Raw genomic sequence first — 21,615 nt, forward strand, 5'->3', positions numbered from 1 at the left:
AGGGTTGACTCCTCTTGTGTTTGTAGACTCCTTTCAGCTACTCAAAGTTGTCGATGAGCATTGCTTTAAAACCCTCCAGCAGTTCCAACTCAGACACTCAAACAGCGGCTGCCCCAGTGTGATACTCACAAAGCCAAGCGATGAAACACAGAACAATCCCACAAAGCTAATTCTTTTGTATTATTTTTTGAGCTCCACACCTGTTTCTGCAATGCCTGAAAGCGGGATGTGGGAAGGCAGCATCCAATTGGAAGGACTTCTGCTTCAACCCAAGAGCTCGTCTAATTCCACTCAAACAAAGCACCAACATAGGAGAACAAAACTCTTGAAATCAGGAATGATTTCTATGCTTGTCTGTGTTTTAGAAAGAAAAACTGCTTTGGAAGAAACCCATCCTGAGCGCTGCACTGTACAACAGTGGAACATTTATTACGGGGTTTATTATTTCCATATGGACATGGCCGAGTCGTATGGTGGGCTTGGCTTCGTATTTTCTGCTACAGTGATAGAACCTGGATTAAGACGACCATACAATGTAAATTACTAAATGATCACCACATTCTCCTGATGGGATTATAGTGGGCTTGGTTAACCAAAGAAACAGCCCGAGGCAAGAGGAAAAAATAAGTAAATTAAAAGCATTACATTCGTTGCTCCTACCGCAATTGGATTTTAATACGACACTCATTTTTACAGTCACCCTTAAATTCTAAGGTTTCATAGCATGAAAAGAATTGGATTAAAGGATCTCTCTAATCCCAACAGCCAAGATCAGAGGAATGCATGGGAGTCGGGCTTGTTTCAAAGCACGTACAAGAAACGTTGCTCTGGCTAAAAACGTTGAGAGATTGCAAACAGACGAGATGCACAGCAAGGAAAGTCGGGATGCGAGTTCTGGGAAGCCTCTAGAATAAACAGGATGGATTTCACTTGGTAAATTACATTCTGTTTGCAGGCAAACAAGAGCAGAAAAGCTGGCTGTGCACTGCCTCCATCTCCTAAAACAGAGCTCTGTTTTCAATTGTTGCTGTTGAATGTCACTGTCTGCACCCATTCCACCCTGAGATACCAAGGAACCAAGAGGAGGTTGTTCCTTCAGCATGCAACAGACCCAGCCATCCAAACCCAAATGAAGCCCACAGTTTGTCTTCACTTCTATGAATGACTGCTTAGACTCCATGAGGCCGTATGTAAATCATTAATGATGCTCTAATTGCCATTTCCTGACTTATATTTAGCTCCAATACACGGCTTCATGTCCTTCGGTGCTACGTGACTGAAGAAACACACCACATAGTAAACAGGGACTGGGAAAGAACTAAGCTTCAGACAGCAGGCACTTCAGAGAGCAGCAAGAGTCTCCTATCTGACCAGTTATTATCAACATAGAAAGAGGAAGCAAACGAGATGCATCATGAGCAGAGAGCTCAAGGGTGTCCACACTGAAGGAAATGAGGAAGCGAGATTTCTTAAATTACACTGAAATTCCTTTTGCACATCTCAAAATGAGACATTTCTGGAGCTTTGTCACTTTGGCTTCTGGGATAACTGACATCAGTCCAGGTTGGCTACTGGAGACAAAAAGAAAGGAGTAAAATGGTTTGTGTTGGAAGGGACCTTTAAGACCAAGTTCCAACCCCTCTGCAATAGGTAGGAGATACTTTTCTATAGGATCTGTGAAAACAAACCTAAATGCAACCAATGGGATCCCTTCATTCAGAAGAGATCTCTACCCTCGAGAAACCCTGTGTGATAAACTTAATTTCAGCATTATGAAAAGTGTTTGAAAATCAGATAAGGCCGTACTTAGAACTGTTAGCTGGTAACAGCCCAGGCTCTGCTCTGTTCAAGACTCTGAGCTTTTGTCTGTCCTAAGATAATTCCCCCAAGGAACACCCATAGAAAAGAACCCAAAGAAACAGGAGATGAAATTTAGATTGAGGCCAACTCCACCTGCTTCAGCCCGTCGTACCAGTGGGTAAATTCTATGATGCTACGCTATTTATTCCAACATCATAAAGGAACCAGACATGTTCAAACAAAGGAACTCAGAGCAAAAGGTATTTCTCTCTTAAAATGCCTATTAAGCTGCACAGATTCAGCTGCTCTCTTGTACTTTCCATAACGTAGGTAGCACAAGAACTATTACACTCCCTCAATTAAATTGGCTTAACAAGAAACCACTTAGCTACCTTCCTATTGCTGTGCCATATGAGGCTGTATACCCAAGACCAAAATTAGGGCTCTTCCCGCTAAGCAGCTGCTTCTTATAGGAAACAACACTGTTCTGAAGCTACGTGCAAAGAAGAACAGACTGTTTCCTATACTAATTCCTGTTAGAGCACTCCGTGATTAGTGGTATACAAGCAGATGTATTTACTTCCAACCAGAAACCACAGAGTATCTGCTCTGGAATACTCTTTTTTTTGGGGGGAGCTCCAAATGACTCCAATTTTGAGCTCATCTGTTCATCATTTAGCATACCGTTTCCCCAGCCATATTCATCTTGTTCTAAGACACGTGGGAGCAGCCTTCCAGCTCAGACTATGTTAATAAAGTTCAAAACACCAGTCCCTTCAGTGCTTGGTATGCACAACAGCCAGTCTGAACCGAAACCTCCAGCATTTCTGCACTTCCTTTAGTCTCAGACAGTGGGTGAGACAGCAGGTCAGCCCCGCAGTGCTCCCGTAGCACCATCTGCATCCACGCGGCGGGGGGACCCGAGCCTCTACTACGCTGTGCACGTGCTATTTCCAATTACTCTCAGTTAAGTGAGGAAGGGCCTTTCTTTTCCGATAGCACTGATTTTCAAAGGACATCTGCTCCGCAAATGTGAAGGCAGGCAAACAAAAATAGAAGCAAGATTGTTCTCTCAATCAAGTTCACGGCGTAAATGCTTGGCTTGCGCCCAACGTGAGGCTTTCAGAGGCCGTCAAACACCAGGACATATAAATATAAAAAGCAAGTTTTAATAAAACGACGTGGTTAATTGTTTTACAAGATCCTGGATGACTTTTCAGAGTACGAAGGAGCACTGGCTGGGATTCAGATGACTAAGCACAGCAGTAATGAAAACAGAAAGTGTTGTTATAATGCCTGTTGCTATATAAACAACCTTGGGGGATTGGTGAAATAATGCCTGCTGCTATATAAACAGTTGTGTGTGTTTATACCTTTTGGGGGACATGATAAAACTGGAGATGATCTGCACTCTTAGCGTGTCACTTGCCTTTGTTTCCTTAAGCCTCGCTAGCTGTTCCATCTCTGAACTGCTACGCATGTTTACTGCACAACTTGTCTAAAGCTGGTTGGGTTGGAAGGGACCTCAAGGATCATGAAGCTCCAACCACCCCAGCTGCATGCAGGGCCACCAACCTCCTCATTTAATACCAGCCCAGGCTGCCCAGGGCCCCATCCAACCTGGCCTTGAACACCTCCAGGGATGGATGGAGCATCCACAGCCTCTCTGGGCAGCTGTTCCAGCACCTCACCACTCTCAGAGTAAACAACTTCCCCCTAATATCCAACCTCAATCTGCCCTTCTTAACTCCAAACCATTTCCCCTTGTCCTGCTGTTATCTGCCCTTTCAAAGAGTTGCTTTGAGAAGGAAAAAAGGAGACAGTCATTGGAAGTGACCCTCTCAGAAGTGCTCAGATACAAAGCTATTCTAGTTATAATGACTTCATGTTGATACGCCCTCTTCTCCCAGGTGGGTTTCAGAGCTGCTCAGAAGTCCATTCTGAAAAGCAGATGTTTCTTCTGCATTTCATCTACCAGTACTAAACTCACAAGAAAAACAAGTTGCACCAACAACCTTGAGAATCCACATATACCTTCATTAATGCACAGAGCACAAGCTTTTAAATGCACGAAGCTGTCCTTAAAAACATAGAAAAAGGCCTCCGAGGAAAATCATCTTGAACTCCCACCGTTATTGATGTAGCAATAACAAACAAGGCATACAAACAGCAATCAAAGCTCTAACAGGACAACAGCTGTGCTTTATGTTGGCCCTTCAAGGGCTGCTTACAATCACACTTATTTTTATAGCATGCTTACTCTAAGACAGGCTGATCTCATCCCAGCCACAAGCAGAAGCTGCTATCAAGAAGATATTCACTCCTTCTCTTGCCTTTATCTGTAAGAGTGGCAACTAATAGTCAAGATCACTGAATCATTAAAGTTGGAAAAGACCTCTAAGACCCCGAGTTCAACCCCAGCCCTTCCCACCACGGTCCTCAGCTTTCTCTGTTTTACCATAGAATCACATTAACCTGCTGCTTCTTCACATCCACAAACAAGTTCTGCCCACTACTTGCACGCAGGAGTGGATGGAACATGGATGCTGAGCAAGCTGTAAAATCCCCACCCAACATTTAAGAGAGTTTGGCTAATTTTTTAAAACCAAAGGCTGATAATAGGCAATATTTAACACTGGATCCTGGTTTCACAGCAATAGTGTTTATTGGAGACAGACCACAAGAAAATAAGGAAATAGGAGTACGTGTTTGAGTACATGCAGAACACGCTGTAGAACTAAAACATCTAGATGAGCCAAAAGCTGTGTTTCCTCCTGCATTCCCTTGCTCATATTAGCAAAGCCCTTCCTGACAGTAAACACAATACCTCTCCAGAGAGGTCCCAAGCCTTCATGGTTCAAATCTAGTGTCCCAGTAAGGATATGGGAAACCACAGTCAAAGGGAGACTGGGGGAAACAACCACTTCCATAAGAGAACCATTCCCGTAAAATGTGGTGGCTGTTGTAAATGAGGTGGGCTTGTTACAAAAACAACATACATGGGGCCCCCCTGCCCATAAAGATGCCTCTCATACACCACGACCATTTTACAGAACCGACATTAAAAGGAAAAAAAGGCAATTTAGGAGATAGAGCAGTTACTGGCCTCAGAAAAGCTTCCCCCCTTCCCCACTGAAGAGCTCCAATAACTAAAACCACGTTTAAAGTTCAGCTGTAGTCTGGCCGCATTATGGATTGAAGAGATGAAACTATGCAGCGTAACCTCTCCAGGTTCAGGTCAGAACTTCTTAAAACACCTCGGTGTCACAAAACAATGTTTATAGGATTAGGTGATGCGGGCACATATTTCCTATGACTTCATGCAGGCTGAACGTCTGCCTAAAAACCATTACATCAGGCGCAGAACAAAAGGTCAGATGGGCAAAAGCCAAGAGAAAGGTAAATAACGCTCCATCCCTACACCTTAAACACATTGTTTGCTTTACACCTTCAGCTCCCCGGGCGTGATATTGCACTGCATGAGAACGGCTTAAGATTGCTGTTTAACCTACAGACACCAAAAGGGCAAATAGCTCTGGGAGCACACGGGTACGCGCATAGAAATCACCTACCTGATTCAGGCTGGAAAGCAAACAGGGTGAGCACAGCACAAGCTGGAAGGCTGTATGGGCTCACCAGGGCTACTGCAGCAGCACAGAGGATGGCTGAGCATCTGCACAAGCCTGTGAACAGCTCTGACAGCAATGAGGTTTGCCCTCCCTAGAATGGTTTGGAGCCAAATGAGTTATTGCACATGCTGAAGGAACAGGACATCAATGTGCACGTGGTATCAGCTTTGTGCTCTGAAAAATCCATCCCAAAAGCATTAACAGGCAGCTTGCTCGTTTGGCATCGGGGTCATTTTCCTCTGTACCTTAAGATGCTGCAGAAAAGGAACCCAGAGAATTAGTTCTACGTGCACGAACAAAATGCTCCATTAAGGGGTACATGTGTAGTGACAGAAGAGTAGGTCTCTAGCTCAAACTCTGAGCTCTCCTGTGCTGTGTTAGAAAAGCCCTTTACAAAGGAAAAGGAAAACAGAGTTCTTGACAGTTTACCTAAAGCACTGATCCGTACCTGCAGAATCTGCTCCTTGAAGTGAAAACATTCTTGTTTCCAGAAAGCAAGAGACTCCATAGAAGAGCAAGTGAGCCCATCCCAGAGATATCAAAAACGATACGAGCCAATAGACATCAGACACACTTATTCCCTTTGTTAGAGGATGACTCATTCTGAACTTCAACCACAGTACACACCAAGCCTGAAAGGCTTCTATGGATGATTAAGCAGCTGTCCTAACCAAAAGCTTTCAAAACAGGATTTGTGCCCTGATGTGCCAAATCCCGTCCAGAACAGTCAGAGCCTGTCTCACAGAGTACACAATATTCACACTGAGCAATGGCAGAAGAGATGCCCCGTCCATCCCTGGAGGTGTTCAAGGCCAGCTTGGATGGGGCCCTGGGCAGCCTGGGCTGGTATTCAATGTGAAGGTTGGCGGCCCTGCATGCAGCTGGGGGTTTGGAGTTTTGTGATCCTTGAGGTCCCTTCCAACCCCAGCCATTCTGTGATTAGCTTTAATGAATAAAAATCATAGTCAGGTTTCAGGAAAGGGTAACTTAGTGCCTCTGTGCCTTAGAACAGGTTGTTTTTATCTTCTGAAGTGATGGCAACAGGGCAGAAAGTAAGAGGGCTCACAGATAAAGTCCATGAGTTCCATAGGTGTTAATGCTTTGCATCTGAAAAGTCAGGCTTGTCTCTAGAGCACGCACCCTACTCACTAGGAAACACTGCAGACTCTTTCCTACACTCATACACTGTGAGTATGAGCCACTGCGCTGTGGCTTGATACTTCCCACTTTCCCATCTCTTCCAATTGCAAAAACCTATCCCTATATAAACTACAAAGCAGTTCAAGTTGGCAACGGCCTTCACGTGCGCCAGCTTAACTATATGAAGAATCCATCCTCCTTCTGATTACTAAATCTCAGTTCTATTTTAAACACATACCCACGTTGTTTTAACAACTAACTTAGCAGGGTTAACATGCAGAGACGATGATGACAGCCAATGATCCAACACACAGAGTGAGGGGCTCCTGCCAGTGAGGGGCTGGTCCCCATCGTTCTGTTGGCTCAGCAGATGGTACCAGCCCCACCATTCCACCCAGCCTCACCATCCTGTGCAAGCAGAGCAGGAAATAGAGCCTGCAGCACTGCAGGTGCTGTGATCAGGGCAAGCCAAGGGATGCTGGTCCTTCACTGATCAATGCAGACTGCCTCCAGCCAAGGACGAGGCAGGCTGCCATCTGAATGAAAGGATGACTGCCGTTACAACTAAGCCAGTCTCATTTCAACCTATTTTACCTTGGCATGGGTGATAGGAAAGGAAAAAGAGAAAGCTTTCCAACCAGTTTGCAAAAAAATAAAAAAAAAAAAATTAAAAACCATCTGTAAATTCCCCAATTCTAAATGATCTGGCTGGGTATCAGCCCGTTGCTGCCCTAGGAGACTTTCAGGAATGAAACCCCTCCTAAATGCTGTTGGCCCCGTGCAGCTGGAGAGGGTACTTGTGGTTTTTCAGGTGCAGCTCCTTCCTCTTAGCATTCAAATGAATGCCTGGCACTTGACAAGACGAGGGCTCTGCACTGGATTGAACCTGTGCTCTTTCAGGAACACTTTTCCCTGTGCAGTTAAATTGGCCACGGATTCAGACAGTGGATTCTTTCTGAACTGTACGTTTTATGATCTGAGTTTAGGGGCCTCATAAATGATGCAGTATGCAAGTCACAGTACTCTGCACCCTAAGGGCCATAACCACCGCAGCTACGCCGATACCCACAGAACTCTTTAAGACCCTTCTGCTCGGCAGCGTTTATTGCCAAAACAAATTTCTGCTCCTAATGTTTCTGCTGTTCAACTTCCCATGGAAAAGTTTAAGAGTTTTCTATTATAAAGCTGATCCTCTCCCATGTTAGATAGGCTAACAGAGCCAGCAGCAAGGCAATCTAGCCTCATTTCATCTGTAAGAGCTGATTCTCGGTGCAGTTTCTCACATATGGAGCTAGCAGGTAGGCGTTCAGCTTTTATTTCATGCAGCTATTAGAAAGATGCCACTTTGATTGCCACTAAAACACATCAAAACATACTTTGCTTTCCTTCCACGCTTCTGGGAACGTTATTTACCCCGTGCATTAGACAAGCTACACAAACAACACTCCCAGGAGAGCAGGAATAGATGTGCAAACTTCTCTACTGAGTCATACAGTACCTGCAAACGTTGCCTGCCACCAAGTGGACACGGTGGCTCTGGACACATAGATGGAAGATTAGACCAAGTTCTTTGCTTGGATCTCCGTGATGTGAAAATAAACAAATTTCCTTGGGAGAACTGACAAAAGATCTGCCTCGTGATTTTCTTTCCCCCTTCTCGAATAAGTTCAGATGTTGCTAATGATTGTCAGATGAAAGCAGAACTATTTGTTGGCCGGGGCTCAGCAAATCATGCCAATGTGAATAGACATATCAGACTAACATCACTCAGTTGTCAGCAGACAAAAATCAAGGCTGGATCAGAAGGGAAGCCTGGCCTCGTGGGGTTGTGCTGACCACATACTCAACGTGATCAGGGAATAAAAAGCCTTAACTCATGCAGTGCAATGAAATTAAGAAGATCTCTCAAAACCTGTGGATGTGGTGCCTGGGAAGGGACATTCTGCCTGCAGACCTCTGGCAAACAGCAGCGATGAACCAGGATAAGATGGGACTCATCCACTTCTCTGCTCAGCCCTAGGGAAGCAAAGGGTTGTAGCACAGCCCGATTTCATCCGGTTGGCTTTGCAAGTCTGCTTTCAACAGCCAGCAGCTAAGGCAAAACATCATCATTTCAAAGGGCATGGCCACTAAAGGAAGATAGAGATAGCAACCAAGATTAAAGCAGCAGCAAGACTCAAACGGGAACCTTCAGTTCCATAGGGAAGTTGGACTCAGGAGTTCATTTGTCTCTTGATCTTCCAGAGTTCTTATCTGGAGCCTCTCTCCTCTAGTAACAGAATGAAATAAAACATAATCGGACACTTGGAGTTGCAAGAAAATTCATTGACCTGCTGACAATTCATTGGCCTGTTGACAAGGAGATAGATGCAGTAAATCTCCTTCCAACCAGGACCAGAAGAATCTAGCTCTATCACTCGGAAGTATTTATTTCCTCTCCAAGTAACTGGATGAGGAATAACATGTCTGGCATTTATCACGCAAGAGACAAGCTCTTGAACACCCAGAGGAATTGGTAGTTTCATGAACAAAAATGGTAGACTCACACTCACTCCAATGGCCTTACATTGTATACGTGTGAGTTAGAGGTAACAAAGAGGGAAGAAGCCACATAATGCCTTGTATACCATTAAGGATCAGCTTTTCTCCAGCAGCGACCTCATGTGTGCTCATTAAGGGCTCACCTCAAGAGGGATGGGTTGTCACTAAAACCATGGCAGGATCATCTCTTGGTATGGAACAAAGAATCTCCAAAGCCAGCTTGAGCAACCAAGAATGAAAGGAAACAGAAAAGCTGCCAGCAAGCAGCAAATAAAGCTTCTCTTCCTACAGGCCTGAGATTTCAAAGCCAGACATTGCACTCAGACCCTACAGACTATGATTAAAAGGTAAATAGAAATAACTGAGAGCTAAATCCCGGAGCACCAGGACCATTGCTCTCAGCTCAGCTAATCTCAGCCCATGGCCACGATGAGCTGAGGGGCACACACAATACTCTCAAAGATGAGGACACTCTTTGGGAGATGCTACCTTGCCCGTGCTGCGTGGTGCTGTGCTTAGCACACACATAGAAACCTCAACTCTGAGCTGCTAACACTTATCCACTCAACAGGGCCATTGAATGCCATGAATGGCATGAATGGCATGAACTCTACTGTGAAAGACCAATGCAAGAGCTGATATCATTCCCATACTGAAGCTTTGCTTTCCTCTGATATTCCACAGGCATCCAAAACACAGCTGGCCACACAAGCTCTGTTGCTGCTATATCTCCTGGTATCTAATGCTTCTCAAACTCATGTTATGAACCCATGAAATTCACTGCCATCTTGAGCAACTGTATCCTGTTTCACCTCTGACAGCGCTGCTGTTCCTGAGCTATTTCTTTCTGTTGACATTAATAGATATAACTCATTAATTTTCCTTTAAAAAAAAATGCTTAGGGAACGTTCATTACCAGTCAAAGAGCTGAAATCACAAGTGGAAATTTCTGGGCTTACCTCATGTTATCCCACATAAGAAGCTACTCTGAACATCGTGAAGGGTTCAGCGTTACCAATAGAAAATAAGAGGGACTGAAGCAATTTGTGCTCACGTACAGATGGAAGTTATTATGAACTCTCCGAATTAACACACATTGTTTTGACTTTGGAATGTAACAGCAAAGCAAGTTTCTCCAAACAAATGCTCTACCGAGCTAAGGCTGAGCTGCTTCTAATTCCAGCTGAATTCTCCTGAGTGCAAGATGTGGTTTTCATTGTTATTATCCCGCTGTTTCACAAAGCTGTACCACTTCATCTCTAGAAGAGAGTTTGGATTTCAAGTCATTTTGGTTAATATCAGTCCAGCCTCCCTCTTCTTCCCCAACTCACATTACTCCTTGCCCTGAGAACTGCAGATAATTGTGAAAGGGGAGGAAAAAAAGGAAAACACAACAAAACCATACAGAAGGAAACTTGTATGGATGTGGGGAAGTTGATACAAATCCTTGCAAGAAGCCATTTGAGTCAATACGAGTTTTTCTGAGCTTTTTGTTTCTCACTCACGTGAAGGACTCAGGATGGAGACCTGAGCTCTTTCTTCCCTTTGCACTCCAGCAGGGTCAGCGTTCCTCCCAACCACACAGCAGTAAAGCAATGGATCTGCATTAACTCACAACAGAACAGCCACGGGACTCATTCCCTGAAGTTCAACCCCTTTGAGCCTTAGGAGTATTCTCTCCCAAGCTGTGATGGCCCAGGGATCACTTCTCATTATCCATCCAATCTTTTTGGCATCTATTCTCTTCAAGCAGCTCCATGAACTAAGCGTATCTGAAAGCTTTTCCCAAAGCATCCTTAAGACAGTCAAAAGAACAACTTAAATTCCAGTAAGACGTTCTAACAGTTACATACATCCACTCTGGATATTCCTTTGGAGGCTGAGAAAGGATTCCAGCATTCTCAGGCATCACACCAAGCCAGCCCTGAATACACAGAACTCCTGTGATGTATTTCCATCTATTATCTACCTGCTCTGCTGGATTTTTCACACTGCTTTCACAGCGGTATTTCCTCTTGGCAGAGCCATAAAAAGCTGCAATAGTTGACAAAGAACATCAAAGAAGAGGTGACTAAAATGATTATATACAAGACTTCAGTAACACTTCCATGATTAAATTAGTTGTAGAAGCCCCCCTTTAAAGATTTCCGATTTACTTACGTTTTTATAGTCAGCAACATGCAATCTCAACCAGGAACGTGTGAACCACTGGTGTAGTACAAAACCACTTCAAACACGTTGGCCACTGACTGCTCTACTTTGCACGAGTGACCTCATGCAAGTTGGGAAATGGTTTTCAATACAAATACATGCCTCGAGTCTTCATTTACTTTTATGGGTTTAAAAACACGCCTGTGATTTTGGAAGTCAGCGACAAGGATTTGGAAGGGGATGGGAAGGAGTGACCATGAGTTCAACAGTTCACGGTCCTTTGGAAATAGGACAAGAAGAAAATCAGAATGAGTGACTTCAGTAAGCCCAACTTTGACAAGTCAAACAGAACCAAACAGGAAAAGTAGGGAGGTGGTGACAGCTCCCATTGAAATAAGGGAAAAAAGATACTACAGGCACAAGTGCCAACTAACCCAGACTGCAGGAAATGGAAAGACGACCAACTTGGGCTCAAGAAAGAGTTCATAATTTCACCTATGAAAAGCAGCACGGAGTCCTTGCACTACACAACCCAAAGGGAAACCTCAGAACCATGCAGGAAAATACATGAGGTTGAAAAATGAAAGCAAGCAGCACTGCCACTCACAAGCCATAGAATGAAGTAATGAATGTATGAAGAACAGATTAAGGAAAACACTGATTTGATATTAATGGAGAGGGAAAGCTATCAACTCATTTGAAGGAAAGGGAGTATTTAATCCATTTTTTCACTCTTCCCTACCAAAGTGTGAACAGATGGTTGCCATTATTGATGCCAGCAACAAAGAGTCACAGTCTAAGTTATATTAACAGCCTGGTTAAGTGAATTTCCAAGATTAGCAGGACTTGATTAACTTCATCTTAAGCTATTTTAGCCTTTAAGTCATTTCAGAGCCATTGGAGGTTATCTTCCAAAATACACCAACTATGGGCAAGATACCAGAAGTCTGGAAAATGGTAATCCAATGCAATCCAATGTAATGCAATCCAAGCCTAAGGAACCTTCTGAACAATAAGATCCAGAAGTGTTGCTCTAATTCAAAGGTAGGAAGAGTTGGAAGAGAGAAACATGAGGAGAAACCCAAATCAAACAAACAGAAATTAAGTATAAAAAAATGATTTTTCAGGCATAAAGGTGTCGAGTCAGTCCTATTTCAAGTCCCACACACATCAGAAATAGATGTTGTGTTTCTGCTTGAATTTAAATACATTTTTTTTTTGGTCACTTCATGGTACACAAGTGGCTGGGGAAATGGAACACTGGCAAAACACCCCATAGAATGAATCCAGAGCAACAACTCTTCGAGTGTAATTAACAGTTCACTGCCAAAAGTGGAAGTAATAATTATGAAGCAGGGCTACATGTGGATCTACGTGTTATCCCATCCCTGCTCAGCATCTCCATTCAATGACCTAAATAGACAACAGACTCACCCACACATAGCACAAAGCTGAGGCTGAGATCTCACCATTTACTTCCCCATCTCCTAAGTCATGTCACCAAATTAGAGCAACAGAGGTGCAGCCTGAAGGATACCCTAATATACAAATATACCCTTATACCTTGAGGTACCCTAAGATACAAATTAAATGAGTCACCTGCACTCAGAATGGATTTTATTGCTGTACAGAAGAGACTTAGCGCTGTGCTGAAGGACAAGTGTCATTGTGTTATTCTGATGAGAGTACAGACCTTATAATGAGCTGAACAATAACTACACAGACTTGCAAAGATTTGTCCCTTACTCAATGCTGTGATTGCAATGGCTCAATGCTGCATCCAGCTTTGGGCACGGAGCTTCAAGAAGGATGCAGATCAGGTGGAGAATAGCAGACAATGCTCTGACCTGAAGAGATGTGACCCAAAGACAACGCTTAGACAAGGAGAAGTCATCTCTCAGTGCATAACAGCTTGCAAAGACAACTAACGAACAGATTATTAGAATAAGAGTTTATGTGGTTAACAAGACCCAAGACTGTTGGATGAGATATCAGGGAAGCTTTGAACAGCCAGGACAGAAAAGAACAGATCACTTCAATCCCAGGTTTTCCTTCACATGTAAACATACTATATACAACCAGCAGAGATGGCCTAAGTGCACAGATCCTGCTCTAGGACCCCGCAACAGCCTGAATGGCCCTACAGGCCCCTTTGGGACCAGCTTTTGCTTTCTGAACACATTCTGAATTCCATACCAAGCGTGTGGTATCAATATCATCTCAAATAGAAGTTCATCAACTTGTACAAGTCCAAAGCAATTCAGCGTGTGTTTACCAACACAAGAGATGGTTTAAAACCAGAAAACATAAAAGCAGGGAAATAAGGACTGTTATAGGACTTGCCAACTCATGCGTTGGCAAGGCTTAGGATTTTCCAGACTGTTGTGTTTTCTTACCAATTAAGTGTTGAGGTAGAATTCCAGTTAAAATAATACAATTAAAGGGCACGGCGATGAGAAATAAATTAATTGAGTATGACTAAAATAACAAAATACTTTCAATTTTCAATACAGCACACGTGCACACACAGTATTTACCATTTGAAAAGGAAAGACATGCTTATTATATATGGCCTCCTCTAAGCAGCAGAGAAGGTCTTGAACACAAAGCAATAAGGCAGGTGATGGTTAAGGATTAATAGCACCTCCAGTAGTTCACAGCTGTTCTCTATGGAGAAGAGCCTCGAAAGACAGCAGAGTTCTGCCATAGTGACACTAAGCAGATGGTGGATATTCAGTGAAGAAAAAAAATCTCGGTGTACCAACCTGTGCTATATTTTTGTTGAGAAGATACACTCCGTATTCAAACTGAAGCTTCTCTCCTCCCTTTGGGTATAAAGGAAATCTGACGGGGGAGAAAAAAGAAAAAGCATTTAAGGTGACATTGTTCAGATTAAAAAGCCACAGAGCCTGAGATTAGAAAGGAGAAGATCACGAGGGATCCCCCTCCATACATCATCAAGAACTCGCTGCACCTGCGGTCCTCTATAAAACTGATGTCAAGATTAAGAAAACACAATTTATTATCTTAAATACTTTATGTTTTCAGAAGATGCTTTTTGACCCTGCCAGCGCTGCAATATCAATCTCACTACACAAAACATGTTTTGAGAAGCACGCATTATAACATCAGATCCCGCTTTCCCATTTATATTCAGCTCATTTCCAAACCTAATGAATCCTTCAAGAGAAGAGTTCTCCTTTGATGACGTTTTTATTCGGTGACTGAAGGAGCACAGATCGTTTTACACACATTGCAAGCCCGTTTATCAACACAAAGAACAATACAAAGGGTTCCTCATCTTTGCGTGCTCTCAATCCCACCTACACCCCCATGTAAAGCCCTATCATGCCCTTGGACAGTTATGCCCAACAGCCCTCTACACGTCCTTGGAATCCTGGATTAAGTGAAGAAGTTTATTATTGCCACTACTTGTAACCTTCCTATCTGAGGATTGCCTTCTGACTCTTCCTTACTACCAGAGGTTGAGGTCACTGTGGTCAGGTCAGGAATAGAACAGAATAGAATAGAATTACCCAGGTTGGAAGACCTTGAAGATCATTAAGTCCAACCGCAGCATAACCAGAACCCTAATTCTAAAGACCCTACACTAAATCATATCCCTGAGCACCACATCCAAACGGCTCTTAAACACAACCAGGGATGGCGATTCAACCACCTCCCTGGGGAGCCCATTCCAGTACTTACCTACCCTTTCTGTAAAGAAATTCTTCCTAATATCCAACCTAAACTTGCCCTGGTGCAACTTGAGGCCATAATTAGATGGTACTAATCTTAGTACCATCTATAGCTTACATTGATGGGAACTCCAGCATGAAACAAACCCTACCTACTGTAGCTCTTAATCAAGTGTCATTATCTGCACAAAGCCCACATTACATCAGAAAGCAAAGACTCTCTTAAATTTAAGATAACAAACATAGGAGATTGGTATCTACTAGAAACAACACGCGCTCTGGAGGGGTGATTGCACAAAGTGTATTTTATCATCAATCAGATAGAAAATCTCGACTTCAGCCCCACAGTAGAGTACATTTGCAACATTTAAGGAGAATTACATAGCGCCATTAAAGCTAAAGGTTAATGGGTCACGACCACAGCAGATCAAATATTAAGATGTCAGGTCTGACTTTTACCTTCAAGCTCAGTAGGTCACTTCAAGTTGAGGAGTATAAAAAGCCACCGCGAATAGCACGCACGCAGCCCACCTTGTTTAACAGAGCTATAAATCCACCCCGCTCCCCACGCAAGGAAACAAAACCTTTAGAAATGAGCACATGCTACAAAAATTCCACCCCGCGTTATCCTGAGTGTGAAACACAAATCAAAAGGAATTTGTTTCAGTATCCGTAATTACACTTATCCGATCGTGGCAGGATTTAGATTTAAAGGATACCTTTATAATTAAGGGTATAAAACTCGGTCGAGCTTGACAATAAAAGCACCATTAGGAACACAAGCTGAGTCTCAATATATAACAGTATTTCATTAAGTCACTAGTAATAGGAACCACGTACTCTGTTGTTAGGCACAGAGCTCTTTGATACACGTCAGATAGGAAAAGAGGGCAGAACTGCTTTACAGCCCTTGCTACCATCTCCCACACAGCTGAAATAGTGCAGATTAAGCTTTTCTCTTTATCAGGTTGGTCTTAGCGTGGCTTTCTTTTCTATTTTTTCCAGTTCATAATCACAGTTCTGTCCTGTAACTTCCACTAATTAACCCTGAAAGACTCTAAACTCCAAACATCCTCATGTCAGCACCCATAATGTCACAAGTCACATGAAAGCCTTGAAAAACCATCAGTGAATGCCTTTGCATACGCACATTTATGACACATAGAAAAACATTACCAACTTTGATGTTCCTTTCTTTGTGCGTTATCTCACTCACCCATTAGGGCTGGTCACAAGCAATAAACTTAAGGGACAGGAACCACAACGTTTTATATAGTGTTTCACCAAACGTGATCGAATGCAAATTTAACTGTTGGCTTCTCTAGATGAAATTGTTTCTGCCTCCTCCAAAATAGCACGGCTGTAAACTCAATCTCTTTCTTTGGCACGCCGCGTGTTGGCCTGCTGGGTAAGGTTTTAGTTATTCTTGCTCAGAAATTAGACTCAAAAATTACTCTTATGGTCATTTTATAATCACAAAGCACTCAATAAACTGCAAAATGGCATATGACTGCCCACTGCACTCCAACATCTCCCTCCCTTGATTCCATTCTTGATGGTATGTTTAAAAGGGGATGGAGGGGGAGAAGAGGAAGTCACTAAGCTCCTTTAAAGCAGAACACAGATACTTGGTCTAAGATGAGAAATTCAAAGGAATAAGTGTGATATATTTATTGGAAGGAAGAAAAAGCAAGCCACAATATCTGCTGTGTAACCACTAGATGAGACCATTAGAGGGAAGTTACTAAGTGGTAGAACAACTTGTCAACTCTAGAAACACCTTTAAACAGATAAAACCATCCCTTGGCAAAGAAGCTGCACTCTTTCTGCTTCTGTCCCAGGGTCCTCTCCAAGCACCTCTTGAAAGGTGATTTAAGAGGTCCCCAAAGATCAGAAGAAAGCAGATATCGCCCTACAAGGACAATGCAGGAAGCCATGGGTGGGAAATGATTAACTGGAAAGCAGCTTGGTCTTGGTGGATGCTGGGTTGAACCGAGCCACCAACATGCCCTTGAGGCAAAGAGAACCAACAACACCTTGTTGAGTTAGGGCAAGCTTCACCAGGGATGTGATCCCTTCCCTTTATCCAACTGCTGCTGAGACCACATCTGAAGTGCAGGGTCCAGTCCTGGCTCCCAACTACAGCTGGATATGGACATACTCCAACAAGTCCAAGATGATGAGGGTTTCTATCACCTTATTTGAATGCTTCCATTCAAGTCTTGATCACTGCGGGTGAGAAACAAAGAGCCCACAGTAACTTGCATCAACTTAAACGGCTTCCTAGAATGATGGCCAACAAAGCTCCTACTCTGTGCGATCAGATAACTCTTTAATCATGTGAACTCCTGTAAAAATAGGTTATCATTCATCTTATGACTATGGAGTATTACCCTTCATCAGCAAGCAGACTTCATAAAGCACAGCTCTAACACAACCTGCACTTCTGCTTAAACCTAGTCCAAGAAAGACTGGCATGGAAGCCATAAGGGAACAGGCTACTAAGAACTAGCGAGGGAACTCCCCACCTCCATCAAAGGCACCTTGTATTCAAACCAGATCCTATTCTCAGCACTGAAATCTGTTGAGCACTGGATGCCGCCTGTCACTGAGCAGTTCTAAGGGGAAAGGAATGCTGAATTTCTGAAGTACTTGCGGTCACTCAGTTTCAGTCTGTTTGCACAGAGAGGTTTTGCTTGCAGGCAGCGAGCAAGCAAACTCAAAAGCAAGAGCAGGTCAAAGCTCAGCCCTGTTCATCTACATTGGATAAGAGGGAATGATCTCAAGTTGTGCCAAGGGAGCTGGATGTTAGGGAAATTTTCTTCTTGGGAAGAGTGGCTGAACATTGGCACTGCAGCCCAGGGAGGTGGTGGGGTCACCATCTCCAGAGGTGTCCCAGAACCATGGAGATGTGGCACTGAGGGACGTGGTCAGTGGGCATGGAGGGATGGGTTGGGGTCGATGATCTTAGAGGTCTTTTCTCAGCTTAATGGTTCTACCACCAAATATACCCGCTTGTAAGAAACTTGAGTGACAAGCCAAAGCTTGCACTCAAGAATCACAATACAGATCAGCACAAGACTAAACCCAAGAATCTTTAATTTCCTTGTCAACTGCCCATGCCAATAGGTGAAACAAAATCACAACTAAAAGTGTGTGGGTAAGTGTGTGTCAACAGCTGGTGCTACTTCACAGGGCAGTCTCCATCACACGGTTTCTAGAGCACTATGTCTCAAGTTTCTAGAGCACTAAGCCTCATTACAGCCACTCAAAAGAGCTGTGAAATGGAAGAACTGGAGCCAAGGTTACACGTTTTGCTCACAGTAACTGATGGGGAATTGTAACCCCAAGTCAGCCTTTTAAATGAAAATGGATTGAAAGTCTACTTATTCCAAGTTAAAACTGCAAAACCAACACCTCAGCACCAATGGCAGACAACTCTGCATTCTTCCAAAACCTCACAAGCTATAAAAGAATCAGTCAGCTTGAACATCTGCATGAAGAAATGCCATTATAATGGGTATTAACCTATATAGGTGCACACCTACGCCATTAACAAGACTCTTTGGAAGCCACTGGTTTGGAGTCAGTCTACACACTAACAAGACTTTTCCTTACCTGGTCTTTAATCTAGAAGCATCTCTGATGTAAGAGGCACAGAGCTCTACTTCTACCTTCAGTTTCAATGAGGTTTAAGCTAACTATAGCAGATCACATTTTTCAAGTCACGGGGAATGCAGACAGGGTTCTAAATTGTCAGCTCTGATTTAAAAGTCTTCCTATTTAAAAAGAAATTCAATATATACATTTCCAGTCAACGTGGAAAACTAACGGTGGCCGGTTGCCATCATTTCCACTCCAGCTGAAACATGAAGATGAAAACAGGCAAACAGACACAGCCATGTAAAACCAAGACGGATTTGGATTTGCAGTTGAAGTTGTAATCGTGACTAAAACCATTTGTGTTCTGGGGTCAGCGTGCGATGGGCAGATAGGAGCTTCAATGAACACCTTTGCTAGCTGCACCTGTCCAGAGGCCTGAAACCAATTGCTGCCTGCAGTAGATCCTATGCTACCTCTGCAATCCAGAAGCTGGGAAGCATCCCAGGAGACCAGCAGCCACTGTTCCATATTATTGGAAGTACCTGCTCAGAAACACAGAAGCTGATTAGTCTGGTCTGTGTATTTCAGATATCACAGGTTGCTTTGTATTTCCTTGAACAACTCATCTATAAAACTGTCCTGGTTATCCTCCCCTAACCACTAAGAAGTTCCTTTTGTAGTTGATCTCAGTCAAACAATCATCAAGATCTCACTTAATTTCATATCCCGACGTGCATTTCTGAGTTAATCCTTAGTCGTTCTACCACCGCAGCTTCAGTTTTTGATGGACTTGCAGTAAATCACAACAGGGCTCCCGCTGCACTCAGATGTGAACTGTTAGGAAAGCTGAAAGAATCTTTCTGCCATGCATTTCTCTCAGACCTCAAGTATCTCTCATGAATTCAAGTCCAAAGACATTCCCAGTTGCGTTCTGTGATTTATGAATTCCTCTGTACCCAGAAAAACCACATACGGACCAATATATTGGTGGCCAATTTTTATTGTCCAGAGCTGCCTGTCTTTAATATAAACTATTTTTAAAGTTAAAGAAATTGCTTCATTTTTAACTGCTTTCACCTGCTTTTACTTTCCTATCACGCCAGATGTTTTACATCTCTTATTCTTTCTTCTGTTCGGCCTTTCTGCCATATACCAAATTATATTGAAAGCCTCCAAGTTTAATCTCCACTTCAGAAAGCTCTTTGGGGAAGAAATGGGTAAAATGAAGGTTTTACACATCACATCTAACTGCTTTCCCTCAGCTGAAGCAGGGCACAATTATCTCGTATGGAGCTATGTTAAATAACATTAACAACATGATGCAAATGATTAAAGACCAGCACTATAGGTAACTCCCAAAGTAAACTAATGGTGGTATGTGCTAAGACACCAAATGCCCCCCACCAGGGTTTGCTTCAGAGCTGCAGTGAGATGACTGTGCAGCACGCTGACTTGGCAGCACACAGATGAAACCTAATTACTCACTATTAAGGAGATAAAGAACTGATGGGATTTCTGTGACTGTCACAGTCACCACTGATGCAATAGAAAGGAGTCGTCCATCATATACTGAGAACAACTGCAACTCACACAGCTCTACCAAAAGAGCAGAAAGGTTTAGAAACCGAGTAATTTCAAGCTTAAATCCCTTGGATAGTTCTATCCTTGTATGGGGTATCCTAAATCCAAACGCAGTTAAGATAAAGAGTTGAAAAACAAAGTTCTTGTGTGATACGGCTGAAGTACGAGGATTGTACAAGAACAAGGTTTAAGTGTTTACTGAAGTTTAAGTTTCGATTTCACCCCCCTTTCTGGGGGCAGGCAGGGGAGGAAGGAGCAGTTTTCTCTTCAACCTCACCACATATTTGCTCATTGTAAAGGAATGCTGCATCAAGAGGAGAAAGCGTTAAGGCTTTTCTCAACCAGGATAAAGCAAACCTTGAAAGCCTTGAAAGAGGGAGCAGGGCAACCATTGTCCAGCCCTCTCGCTCTGAACCACTATTCCCCCAGCACACTTCAGATCAAGCATTAGGAGAGCTCATAGAACTACAGAAGGGCTTGGGTTAGAAGAGACCTCATTCCAACCCCATGCCATGGGCACAGGGCTGCCCACCATCACCAAATCAGGCATTAGATCAGGTCACAAAGGGCTCCAAACCCCCTTCCAGGTAAGCTACACTGAGGTTTGATCCACTGCAGAGCAGAGACTGGCACAGAATTAAACAACGTGCCCAGGTGACTCTGCCTTCATCACCCAGCTCCGCAGAGATGCAGCACAGAGCACTGCGGGTCCCTTCACATCAAGCTGCCAGTCAATAGCAGAGATCAGTCTCCCCTTGGAGTGACCAACAGGCTGCAAGGAACAGTTAACGAGTCTGCCAGCAAGCAGCAGGATCAGAAGGGGAAAAAGGATCCACAGCTGGTGAATTAAGCTGGAAATCAAATGAGATGGCAGTCAAAAGAAACGTCAAAGTAGACACTTTGTTTTGTTAGAGATTAAGACACAAATATGAATCACCGAGTAATCAAATCTGAATTCACTTACGTTTTTTAGTCCCGACTCGAGAGCAAACAAATAGTTGTAAAACAAACCTGATGACAACAATACAGGCTGCCAAGGGGGAAAAGCACTTCCCCGTTCACACTTGACACGATACAAAGATAATTAGTTTGCTGGGAAAGAAAAACACATTACATATTGGCCATTCAACTGCATGAAGCGTATTTGCAAAATGCCGATCTGAATAGCTCAACAGGCAGATAATCAGAAGCAGAAGCACTGCCATCTTTCTATTAAGCAGTGTAACTGCTGTGACCTTGGAACGTACAATCACTTCAATATGTATAGGCTGTATGTAGGGAAAGAACCCAAAGACCCGAGTTATGAAAGTCTCGATAAGGTAATCACACATTTATATGAAGTAATAAGGAATAAAGCTGTCTTTCTCCTAGATCAGCAAATAAGGCTTTCACACACCTAAAAAGAAGAGCCAGCAACGCGTGGAGCAAGCAATAAGGATGGGTTGATTGCACTGATCTCTGGCACGCTGCAG

The 21,615-nt window shown here is 43.4% G+C and overlaps 1 protein-coding gene across 10 annotated transcripts in view; it reads right to left on the reverse strand.

The window, feature by feature from the left end:
• Positions 1-21,615, reverse strand: part of UVRAG (UV radiation resistance associated) — a 61,873-nt gene that overhangs the window by 13,892 nt on the left and 26,366 nt on the right. For 7 of the 10 annotated variants that reach the window (XM_015852478.3, XM_015852479.3, XM_085510189.1 and 4 more), the window contains exon 13: positions 14,027-14,105. The exons of the other annotated variants lie outside the window; for them this stretch is intronic. In XM_015852478.3, the coding sequence (XP_015707964.2) occupies positions 14,027-14,105 (79 nt within the window). The remainder of the gene's footprint in view (positions 1-14,026; positions 14,106-21,615) is intronic. 10 annotated transcript variants of the gene reach the window in all.

This window comes from Coturnix japonica, chromosome 1 (assembly GCF_054131305.1).
Source record: "Coturnix japonica strain WE chromosome 1, WE-NBRP24, whole genome shotgun sequence".
In the NCBI taxonomy this organism is placed as follows: Eukaryota; Metazoa; Chordata; class Aves; order Galliformes; family Phasianidae; genus Coturnix; species Coturnix japonica.